General features: G+C 26.3%; 2 protein-coding genes across 2 annotated transcripts in view; one reads left to right on the forward strand and one right to left on the reverse strand.

Moving 5' to 3' along the window:
- Positions 1 to 910: 910 nt before the first annotated feature.
- LOC100166903 (39S ribosomal protein L47, mitochondrial-like) lies at positions 911 to 4,205 on the reverse strand. The gene is given in 6 exon segments (NM_001162780.2): positions 911 to 1,402; positions 2,280 to 2,439; positions 2,651 to 2,768; positions 2,861 to 2,957; positions 3,722 to 3,874; positions 4,026 to 4,205. Coding segments are annotated over 6 exon segments (741 nt in total). The 5' UTR covers positions 4,100 to 4,205; the 3' UTR covers positions 911 to 1,263.
- Positions 4,206 to 9,537: 5,332 nt separating this feature from the next.
- Positions 9,538 to 12,863, forward strand: part of LOC115034153 (plexin domain-containing protein 2-like) — an 8,033-nt gene continuing 4,707 nt past the window's right edge. The window contains exons 1-4 of the mRNA XM_029489965.1: positions 9,538 to 9,543; positions 10,877 to 11,066; positions 11,614 to 11,736; positions 11,803 to 11,828. Of these exons, the coding sequence (XP_029345825.1) occupies positions 9,538 to 9,543; positions 10,877 to 11,066; positions 11,614 to 11,736; positions 11,803 to 11,828 (345 nt within the window). The remainder of the gene's footprint in view (positions 9,544 to 10,876; positions 11,067 to 11,613; positions 11,737 to 11,802; positions 11,829 to 12,863) is intronic.

Raw genomic sequence — 12,863 nt, forward strand, 5'->3', positions numbered from 1 at the left:
TTTTTTTTTTTCTATAAATATCAATAAAATTTATTTGGTTGTTAAAAATGCGTGAAAATTTAATGCAAGGCTCCTGATATATTGTTACAATAGCAATTGTAAAATATTAAAAATACATAGGCACACATTTTTTTTATAAGCATTTGAAGTTGAAATTTTGACAAAATTTATCAAATTTAAAATTGAATAATTATTTTGTAGTTAAAAATTTATAAAATGTTCAACTTTTATATCTAAGGATTGAAAATTTAAAACAAGATTTCACGTAAATATTTAATTCTGTTACCAAAAATTCTAAGAAATACATAAGCACAGTTTATTTTTATAGTCATTTTAAGTTCAAATTTGGACGAAATTACATATTAAAATACCTGGAATAACTATTTTAGTTATTTTGTTGTGATTGTATAATATCACTTGTGGGTACTTGAAACTTATAAAGTATACTATTATATATCTATGACAGTACCACGGTTTGTTGTTGATGTATAACGCGTTACCTAATGGATATTGTGATATGATTAATTTGGAATTTATTATTAATACCTATTATAGGTCAATTTTTTTTTAATACTATAGATAAGTATACCTATAATAGGTATGTCTAATACCTAGACTGACAAACCGTCTCCACTCAGAATCGTTTTTCTTATACAGTGATATTATATCATTGAATTCGAATTTAATACTATCCATTATACATTGACCCACTTGTAACCTACTGTACACCAGAGAGACATCCACTTACCCACCTTTTTATTTATTCAATTTGATTATTTATACAAGGGTGGTAGGCTGACACGCCGACTCTGCTCAGAATCATTTTTCATAGGTATACAAGTAAAGATTTGTCGTTGAATTCAAATTTAACACATCCAATACAATAATACAATGACATACTCGACAAATATAGTACAGCAGAATGGTATCCACTTGGCTACCTTCTTTATTTTATCATTCATATTTTTACAACTTATAAAAACATTTTAATCAGATACTGAGATGAATAAGCATATTGTATATACTATTTGGTTATGCAATTTAAGTACAAAAGTGATGATATATATAAAAGAGCACTTAACAATTTCTAAACAAATATGAATCAAGGTATTTCATTATATATTTTGCTTTAATCTATCTATCTTTTTTAATGAAGCTATTAATAATAATAAACATTTTTGTTTCAAGTGAACAGACAAAATTGGATTACTTTATTAACTTAGTTAACATATTAAAATTATAATACATTTTTTGTTATACAATTTAAGGTACATAATGTCCTCTGACTTTATGATAGTTTTTTATTTTTTCAATGTCTACTGAAGGATATTGTTGTTTGACTGCCTCCATGTCCATATTTGGATAACGCTTCATCAGATGCATTACATGGTTACGATCCCGACTTAAAAAAAAATATATATATACATAAAATTAGCATTTAATTATTTTGAAATTATTTATATAAACCTTCTCTAATTATATTTAATAAATTACAATTTAGTTTGCTAATAATAGATAATTATCATATTATAATCAAATAAGTATATAAAGCTTACTACAATTTGTTGAAAATTACTGTAGGACATTAATTATCCACAATAATTGGGACTGATAGAGTTACAGATCATCAATTTGTGCAGAGAATCAAACAATAATTAAAAATGAATGGGAAAAAATATTTATTCTTTGAATTATTTTAACGATTTTCAATATTATCCTGTATCCTGTACTTAACGTTGTTGTTTATCTCAAAATTTATAATATAAATGATAAACTGGAATCTATGTTAGTATTAAAAATAACACAACAATTTAGATGTGTGGATAGTATGTATCCAACTGTGTATAAAATATAAATAGAAGAACATATTTTTTAGCATTAAAAATATTAATTTTAGTATTTCAGTATTATATTTCTATTTTACGTTACTAACTTAATCTCCTTAAAAATTTGATGATGTTTTTCTAAACTTCATTCAGAATACTAAACTTTTGTCGTTATTCAGATTTATGAATCCAACAAGTACCTATAGTAATTCCAAATATAGTGAGATAAATATGAATTATTAATTATAATTGAGACTTTATAAAAATTATATGTTTAGTAACCATTATCACAACTTTTTTATAATTAAATACGAAGTAGAAAATACTAGAAATAAAATTGATTTAAGAATCTTAAGTACCTATATGATTTAAGTAAATAACTTTTGCTGTATTTATTTTAATTATTTAATAACCAATATGGTTATATAGTAATATGGTAATATAAGTACTTACTTTCTACTTTTTCTATTAGCATTATGTAATTTTTCTCTATATAACCTTTGGAATTTCTCAATGTTTCCATTAACAACATTAAACGTATGTTTATTTCTCCATTGTTTATTCAAAAATTTTGGTATTAAATGTTCAAATTTACGATAAAAAAAGTTCAACCCTGAAATTACAAAAAATACATAATCAATTTTACAAACATGATAAGCCTACTCAAATTGTATTATATAATTATAATCATTGATAAATATAGCCTTAATTATTTATCAACTTTAAATTAAGCAACTAAACAAAATAGAAATATTTTTTTATAACTTATAACTTTTTCAAATTTGAAGTCATTATTAAGTATTTTCTAAAAAGCAATAATTTACCCAATAAATTAGTAACTAATTGTCCAGGTCTTTCAGCAGATTCTCCGACTTCTAATTTGTAATAAGCTTCATTACGTTCACGAACAACAGTTTCTAAATTATTCATACTTTCTTCGACCTTTTAATTATATAAATAAATGTCAATTATAGGTATTATGGATACTAAATAAAATGCTTTATTGATATAATAATATTATAGTTCAAGAATACCTTATCAATACGTTCGGGATTTGGGAATAATTCAAATTGAGCTTTGCATTCGTGTTCCATTGTTAATAACATATTGCGTTCTTTAAGTAATACATACCTGCACAATATATAAGGAAAATTATAAGACTAGATAATGTAAAGCAGTAATACATAAGTGTAACATTATAAATTATAATACATTTAGATTGTTAGTCGTTTAATTTAAAAAAGCTAAGCAGGATACAAATATTTATTTGTCTCAACTATTACGACATAACATGTTGGGGAGACACAAATAGAACAGACATTAATACATTGCATTATTTGAAAAATAACAATAAATACAGTTTGACAAAACTGAGTTAGATGCGAGCTTTTCAATATTTTTAACAGTTGATAATAGTTTTTTTTTTCTTAGATAACATCTAAAATGACCTTTACAAAGAACTTAACTCAAGTTCTAATCTTATTAATTATGAGGTTACTTGAAATTATCAAAATTGTTTCATTACCATAGGACAAAAAATAATAGTCATATTATACTATAATTAGCACATTCATAAATGCATTCCTTAGTCCTTACTTTTCTCAGAATTTAAAATCTAAAATGTAAATTTAACTTTTGAGTAGGTACAAGGTACCTAGTTATTGATCGAAAATAAATGTAATTAGAAACAGTTAAAAATACATGATTTAGTATAATGATTATAAATCAAAACAATTTATTATACTTTATAGTACATAACAATATCAATTATCTTGCAATTAGTGAGCTAAGGATTCCTTAAACATGATTTAGTGTCCCCTATAAATTAAATTTTATAGAACTGTTAAATTAATTAATTTTTATATAATAAATTGATAAAAAAAAAGTTTTATTACCAAAGTTTATGTAAATCTTGATTGCTTTTAATGCGCAACTCATCCTTTGACCACGATCTCCCAACTTTTATTTGTTCAACAGCCCAATTTTTTTTATCATCAAAAAATTCCATTAAATCACGATGAACAGTTGAAATATGAATATCCTTTGATCTAAAATGTATATCACAGGTTTAAAATAAAAGCTAATGCATTTATAATTTTAAATCACAGATAAGTATATAAAATTAATTAGACATGTTCTACATATTTGGTATAACAAATTAAAAGTTAATAAATATTTGATGATATTTGATGTAGGTACCTTAAATTAGTATGAAATGTTGTGTTTGTAATATATTTGAATATATGACATTTTGATAAAATTCGAAAAGCCATAATAATAGAAATAATGGTACAACTATGTTATAATTGAAAATTCTAATACAAATTGTGATCGTATTATTGTATTCAAGTAATCATGTAATTAAATCACAAATATAATATAATATTTTACATAATCTGTTGTGGTGATAGTGTGGAGATGTAGATACAAATTTATCTACATTGTGATAGGAATCTACCATACACGGTTTAAGGGTACCTTAAACCGTGCTACCATCATAGACCTTATACTAATAGACGGAACATCCAGGCGGGATGCGGGTGGGTGGTGCGGTCTACGCTACAGTGATATATATATATTATATACAGTAATATACAGGGTATTGTATCATCTAATGCGCATGTGCGGTGTACGGTGTACTACCTTGATCAGCGCCGTCGCGCTTGGACACCGGAACTACTACCACGTACCGTCTATTAGTATAAGGCATAGAGTAATAATATAAGGTCTATGGCTACCATACAATAAGATTTAAGATAGAAATCATGACAAATTCATAGATAATATAAGAATGGATAGGACATAAGAACTTATCACATGAAAATTTAGTGATACTATTTTAAGGTTATATGGGGCGAATATTGATGTGATTATTGATAAATAATAATAAATAACATAATTTAATTTTTTAACATATTATTTTCAAATTTCCATTTTCCAGGTACAGGTGGTAAAACAATCAAAATACAAACTGACAAATATCTAAATATAACTAACTATCATGTTTATTCATTATTATTTAATAAAATAGTTTTGCACATAACCTCAAAAAGCCTCATATTGTCTTTCTCTCTTTACTTTCTCTCTTCCCCAAAAAAACACACGGCCTCATATGGAACTGGTATAGGCATGTTACTGGTATATTATTTACTCAATGGCATGTCCTATCCATTCTTATATTATCTATGGACAAATTATATAGTTATCATCACAGCATTTTGATACGCATCCTCTGCTCTTTACTTCGCCTATTTCGTAGTTCTCCACTTCTTATTGGCTGTCAATCATATACATACATATATAACATAGAACAAAATCAACCAATGAGAAGTGGAGAACTACGATATTGGCCGGAGATGAAGAAGATGCGTATCTACTGCGCAAAACTACTACAACTGATACCTATATAATTTGTCATGGTAGGAACCAAATACCATAATACATTATGACCATAGAATATAATATGATTATATTATCTGCTGTGAACTGAAGTCTGAAATGTAATTTCAAATATTTTTGTGAACTAGGAATACGGAATACCTATAATTTATTATAATATAATATGACCCGACCATCCGGGTATTAATATTATATATTGTAATCTACTAATTTATATTATTATCATTGTTATTATTATAAAGTATAATTAAAAAACATTTGAGTATTATTATTAAATTATAATCAAAAACGATGGTTGATACTAACGAAGGGGCTTTTACGAAAAAATAGAAACACCAGTCAAAATGAAACTAAAAATATAAGTTTCATAAGTCTTTTAGATGGAACAAATTTATATCCAGCAATTCATACCGCTCTAACTATTGCATTAACTCTACCAGTTACTACTTGTTCAGTAGAAAGAACTTTTAGTACACTGCGTAGAGTAAAAACTTGGACTAGAAATATTATTGGCGATAATCGCCTTAATGGATTATGCATGATAGCTGTACATAAAGAGTTTGTCATAAATCATAAATTGGAATTAATAGAAGAAATTATAAATGAGTTTGGTCTACTACCACGTAGAATGGAACTATTATTCAAAGATTGAATAATTAGTATTTATTTGTTAGGTACCTAATATTTGTATATTATTTTTTTCTTAGGATGTTTCTTTTTTTTTTAATCTCATTAAAGGGTATATTATATAGTTTTGTAAATGTTATTAAATCAATTTTGTTTTTACTAAAATAATATTATAATAATGTTATGTTTGTTTTTAGGTAAAAAAAAAGTGAAGTTTTTTCCAAACGTTCTGGTAGTTCTTTCTTTATTTTATAGAAGGTATACAAATGTAATTATATAGGTACCTAAGTAACCTACAATTATCAAATCAATGGTTATATTTGAATTGTTAAAAAAATCCATTTGTTAATTTAAAATTGTACATTAGTTAATCAAAACTAATGATGTAAGATTAAGTACTAACTATCTACACATAAATAATAATTTAATATTTACGTTCCCTACCAACATGAGAGAAAACATGTCACAAAAAGTAGGTACTTTATCACTAATTAGATAATGATTAATGAACCAAAAATTAAAATATTTCCCCCCCCCCCTTGAAAAATTTCTGCGGACGCCCTTGGTTTTCGTTAGTAGATATGATAAGCTTATCATCTGCATAGTCTGCCAGCCGCCAGGGTGTTGGGCAAGGTATACAAAGCACTACCAATAATTTCAAACTAAAAGAAGCGGGTAAGTGGATGTCGATCTGCCGTACTGTAGGTACATTGAATACTACAGTAGGTCACAAATGGGTTGCTGTAATGGATGGTGTTAAATTTTGAATTCAATGATATAAAATCATTGTATAGGTATGAAAAACAATTCTGAGTGAAGACGGTCTGTCAGCCTATAATATTACCAAGTTCAAAGTTGATATATTTTATAATATTATTGTGAATAATGTAATTTTTTTTTTTTTAGATTAAGGCTTCAATAACAAAGATTATTAGCCTGGTGTTATTTACAAATTAAAAGTATTTATACAATATTAATAAAGGGAAAAAGAAACATATGTTATACACAGGAGTATTATAATTTATCATCGAAACCAATTAATTAAAAAAAAATTAAAATATTGGCAGTGTTGACTTGATCGAGGGCTTCTTCGAGTAATGTAGGATTTTTGAGGAGATGACGTGAATATGCGAATTTTGGGCAGTTTATGATTATGTGTTCGGTGGTTAGAGTGTCTTGTCCAATAGCTATGTTTGCCGCTCTGATTATCATGTTGGAGAAATCGTTAGCACTACAGTCAATTTGTTCTTGGGTGATCGGAAGACTTAAGTCTATCGGGTTTGATATCAGTTCATTCAATTAGATCAGCAAATAGTTTCCCGTTTGGTTTTACGAGGTTCCATTTTGGAGGGGAATCGTAAAGAGTATTTTTACTTTGGATCCGAATTTTTATGGGCCAGTGATCACTTCCAGAATATGAAGTTAGGACTTGCCATTCCATTGAATGAACTAAGGACAAGGAGGTTAAGATTAAGTCTATAGCAGATATTGATCCATTGAAACTATTGTTTCTGGTGGGGTCTTCGTTGTTCAATAAAATTAGGGATTAATTGTTCTCAATTACTTGTTCCATTGTTATACCACGGGGGTCAGTAAGATTACATCCCCAAGATGTGTTTCGACTATTAAAGTCTCCCGAGATTATGCAAGGTTTTGGGAGTTGATCTATTATATTTTCAAAATCAGATATCGTGAACGGTGTACTGTCTGGGATGTAGTTGTTGCAAATGCATATAACATATTCGTTTATCAAGTTCAACTAACGTGACTAATATGTTCTAGTAGAACCAATTCGGATGCAGCCCAGGTGGCCAGGTGTGAAGTCCTCTTAAAGGGTTTACACCCGCTTACAATTTATAAATAAATAACATGATTCTCAGATTAATGACCAACTGGGTCGTCACACAGATACCTCCATTTGATTATAATGTAGGTACAGACTACAGATGTACAATGAATAATGATGTAAATATCTATTAATTAAATACATTTTTAATTCAATACGGTTTGAACCATATTTAATAATAATAAATCTATTGCAGGTATATGTATTATTAAAAATAATAAAATAATTCAAGTGCATTTTTTATTTATTTAGGCCTTAAGGCATTGATCATGGGTAAAATGGTCAATAACAGCATAACAAATAAATTATTTTACGATAGATCAGAAGAATCCATTTTACATTGTTATTTTTAATTTTAAAGCAAATTAAGTGAAACTGATTGATGGAATTAGGCAATAGAATATTATAATATATTTAGGTTTCATAATAGGTCGATTATGTTATTATTATAATTATATTATTCACTGTTATGTTAAAAATTATAGAGTAAAATTGGTTCTTCTTACACTACATACTCGTAGTTATTGTCTCTGTTCTACACACGCATAAGATGGCAAATCAAATATAAATACTACAGAAGGATTTTTACTAGATACTGTTAATTTATAGTTATTATTAGAGCAAATTTAGATATTACTGAATTTATAAAGAAGAATACTAACTGAGCTCGATCGACGAGCGTAGAGTTTTTTTCTGTTTTTTTATTTTAAAATGAGTTATAAATACTTAAATAATTCATTTTTAAATTCAAACTACTCGTTTTAAAATAAAAATATGAAAAATACTAGTTCAGTAAATATTCTCAGTTCTCGACAAATTGAATACCTAATATTTAAATTTGCTTGAATATTAATTATAAATAAACTGCGTATAGTAAGAACACAGAATAGAATAATGGTAAGAATCTGGTACGTTGATTTTCCATGACGTTACGCGGGTGTAAAGCCAGAGACAATACATGCGGATGCGGGTGTATCATCTTTGAACCTTAGTTATACCGACATACCGTTATAAAATAGATGAAACATCTATGACGGTGACGCCATAAACATAAAATACAACAACAAACAATTAGCCAATATAGTCATGGCCCATTTAGGTAGGTACCTTCTTCAAATTTCTACGAAACTAATTTAAACTTAATATAATACATATTATATTTTTTTTCGACAATTTAAAATTTTAGTGGGGGGGATTTATGAATATTTGGCTAGTTTTAACACAAAATTCAGTTTTTAATTAATTAAAAAGTGAAATGATCGTCGTATTGTATGCAACATTTTATGCAACAACAGACTGCTATAGTGCCGTCTAACAAAGTAACAAGTGCCAATTGCCCAGTTCCAACTCCCAGACTCTCAGTGCCCTCGGGCTCCGACCCCACAAATCACTTGTATGTTGCCTACAACGCACTCTAACAGCGATAGTGATTATTCCTTATCTACTATCATCATTGACGTATAAATTGTACATAATATAATATAATATAATATAATTTTATTTAGAGTCTATTGGCTACAATATTACTTGTAAATATTTGTTTCCAGCAGTTGCCAGTTGTTGCTTGTTGGTTGTTACATTTAACTACTCGTCTAGTCGTCGGTCGTTTTTGTTCGCTAATAATTAACTCGTTAGTTGTTTCACGTCTTAATTGTATTCCGCACATTTGATTCTGTTTAGTGATAACTGTTAACGATGCGTTATTAAATATTTTTATTGTGTTTTCCATTTCACATTTTCAGAAGTGTCAAACAACTACAGCAATAATAATTATGACGACTAAAAGTTTTTACTGGTGTTTATCTTTTGTTTTTCTTACAATCTCCACAGTGTCTCCTTATGAAGGTAATTTACATTTATATAAATACTTATTATCAATGACATACTTGACTAAGATTTGATTAATGATCTATTCAGTATGCACATATATACATTTTACAACTTTGGTGTATCGGTGTTTGAATTGTATATTTCTATATTTTATTGGTACTTTATGTTGAAACAATATTTCTGTGTATAATTTTTCTTGTTTGACTCTATTTTATTTAGAGGTCATGGTAATTATTAGGTACCTACCTACTTTCATATTACACATCAATATGATATTTTTAAAACATCTCGATGCCTTATTTTTATTTTATTTCAACATAGATAAACAAGTCAAATAAAAGTAGGACATTTCCCTTGCGTTAAAATCATTAGGTATATTATACAACATTTTAGATGAAATTTATTTTGTTGGGTACTTATATATTTAAGTATATAATGTATATCTATAGACTATATATAGTTCTAGTTAGGTATATCTTAATTATGGACGTGTCAAATAAAAAAGAGTATTGTTTACATACGATTATAAAATTATTTAAAAAATTAAAGATCATAATATATTTTAATATTTATGAATAGGTATTTAATAGAAGTTAAAAGTTGCAATTGACTATAGTTATAAATTATGTTGTAATTCAAACAGAATACATATATAAATGTCCTTCCATCCCAGCGGTGTTTTCCCATTACATTTTTTTTCTATTACTGTGCATCTTGTGATTCCCAGGAGATTAATTGTTTTTAATATATTAATCTTCAATTTTATTTTCTCCAAGGTTGGTTCTTCACAACCCTGTTCTTCTCGGATTTCCTGATTAAAACAAAAGATTTTGTCCGGTTCTTCACAGTTTAAGAACTTTTCAAAGTAATCAACCCATTTCTTTGCCAGCTCTTTGTAGTTATCAGAGAGCTATTGTTTATCCCTTAGAAATCTTTCTTTCTTTTTGTATCTACCTCTGAGGTAATTTATTCACTTATAAGTATCCCTAGTTCTGTGCGCTTTATAGTCGGGTTCTGCTGATCCTAATACATTTTGAACTTATTTTCTCTTTTCATTGATGATTTCATGATTTTTAATTATACCAGTAAGTTAATAATAAAATAATAAATATGATATGAAATCAGTGAGAAAAAATCTGCCTAGTTAATGCTTAGTAGATATGATATTCACATCAAATATTATTTTTATTACCTAGTGTTATTCGTGTAAATATTTATATAAATTTGATTTTCATATTTTTCATATTTTTAAACATATTCTAAATATATAATATTCTAAATATATAATATGTTTCTTAATTATATTATTGTTGTTAGTTTAATCAATACAATTTTATTTTTTTACTAGTACAATTTTTATAAAATTTCCACACAAGATAAGACTTTTTTAGAAACCGATATAATTACACTTCCAAGTGTACGAATAAAAAGATTAGCTGAATCGAGTGTAACTAACACTAGTACTACTACTCAACAAAAAAATATTTCTATTCAAGCAATCATAGACAAAAACAATGGAACAAAACAAACAAAACAAGGTAAGTACCTACAAATTAATACATTTAGGATGAGGTATTCAAATAAAAAAAATTATAAATTGTTGTATTTTTCATCACAAATTAGCTATTAATTATCATAATAGAGTTGAGGGTTTACTTTAATTAAAACCTTGTATAGAAATTAAGTTAGTTATTTAAGGGAATGGCAGTTCTATTGGTCTAGAATAGGCATGTCAAACATAAAGTATCCCGATTTAGAGGTTGTATAATGTATATTGTGTATATTACTTCACTATTTTAGATTGTTATACAAAATTTAAATTCGGCCATTCCCATTAAATGTAACTAAAGACTAAATTTATTTTATTTATTTGGCATAGAATTAAATAACATTAATCATTATAATGATGTGTATTAAGTCTTAGTTTATTCAATCAGTATATTTTTATTTTTAATATTGCTTTACACAAGTTACTGTTAATAGGTAAATGATACATTTTTTTTTTTTAAAGTAATCAAAATCGTAATTTTTAATCCTATTGTTTATTTTTAATTGTCAACTAACTTAAGATCGTAACTTATTTAGAAACAAATACATTAAACACTTCACTTGTTCTGAATGACACTGATAAAATTTTTGGAAAGAATTTAACTTCAGTGACTCATGAACCTCCAATTCAAGCGAGTTCTGGAAATATAAGTTATATAGGTAAAGTAGTGTTATTGTTTAAAAAATTAATTTTACTTAATAAAATAATATTTATTTTTTTTTTAGGAACACCCACGCCTATATCTCTGCCAGTTGATTTAGACTTTCCTTCAGCGATTACTAATGAAACACTTAAAAATCATAATATAACCAAATCAAAAAATGTAAGTTGGATTTTAAGTAATTAATTTAGGATTAATTGTACAACAAGAATTTGAGGAATGTTAGTAAATTAATACAAGGATAAACTATTATATTCCAAAAATTATTTTAAACAGAGCTCATTTAATCATCTGATTAAATTGTAGTATATGTTAAATATCTTATGTAGATAGATAGTAAATAAACTATCCCCCCCCCTCAAAAAAAATCTAAAAAAATTTGATACTCCACTTTTCTACACATAATCTTAAATATTCATTACGAGGTCATATCTAAATCTATTATAATTATAACAGTTATTTTGCTTAGGTTCAGAAAATATGATAAAATGATAATTGTGCTTATCTGGAGATAAATGAATAGTTGTTATTTTTTTATTTTAATTAATTTTATTCAACAATGTCAACATTTTTATCATAAGTATGATTGATAACTTGAAAAATTTTTGAAGAATATGCATATTTTAAAACAAATTAATTAGTAATTTTATTTTAAAATACACGTTTTAGTTTTTATAATATTTATGCATTTTTTTTTTTAAATATTTACTCTTGGAAACAATATTACATACAAAGTGTACTTACTTCTATATTAAAGATATAAAATTATTGAAAAAAGCCACCCATTAATTACATCTCAAATAAAATAAAATTCGTAAAACTAGAAAATTCAATATTTATTGAATGTTTAATTTTTAGAACCATATTATGTCGATTATTTATGTAAAAATAAATAGTTATTAAAATATTAAAGACAATTGATTGCTGATATTGAAGTCTATTGGTCAATGACCTCTACATTATTTTAGAAGTTAATATTTTTTGTGTATTATTGTATGGACATATTAAATTATACCATAATGGTATTATTTATTTACTTATTTATTAGTTGTAAATGGGTATGAACCCTTTAACAAAAGATAGACATTATTAAATAGTTACAATTCGAATCTGACTGATTAAATA

Source organism: Acyrthosiphon pisum, chromosome A2, assembly GCF_005508785.2.
Source record: "Acyrthosiphon pisum isolate AL4f chromosome A2, pea_aphid_22Mar2018_4r6ur, whole genome shotgun sequence".
NCBI classification, from domain to species: Eukaryota; Metazoa; Arthropoda; class Insecta; order Hemiptera; family Aphididae; genus Acyrthosiphon; species Acyrthosiphon pisum.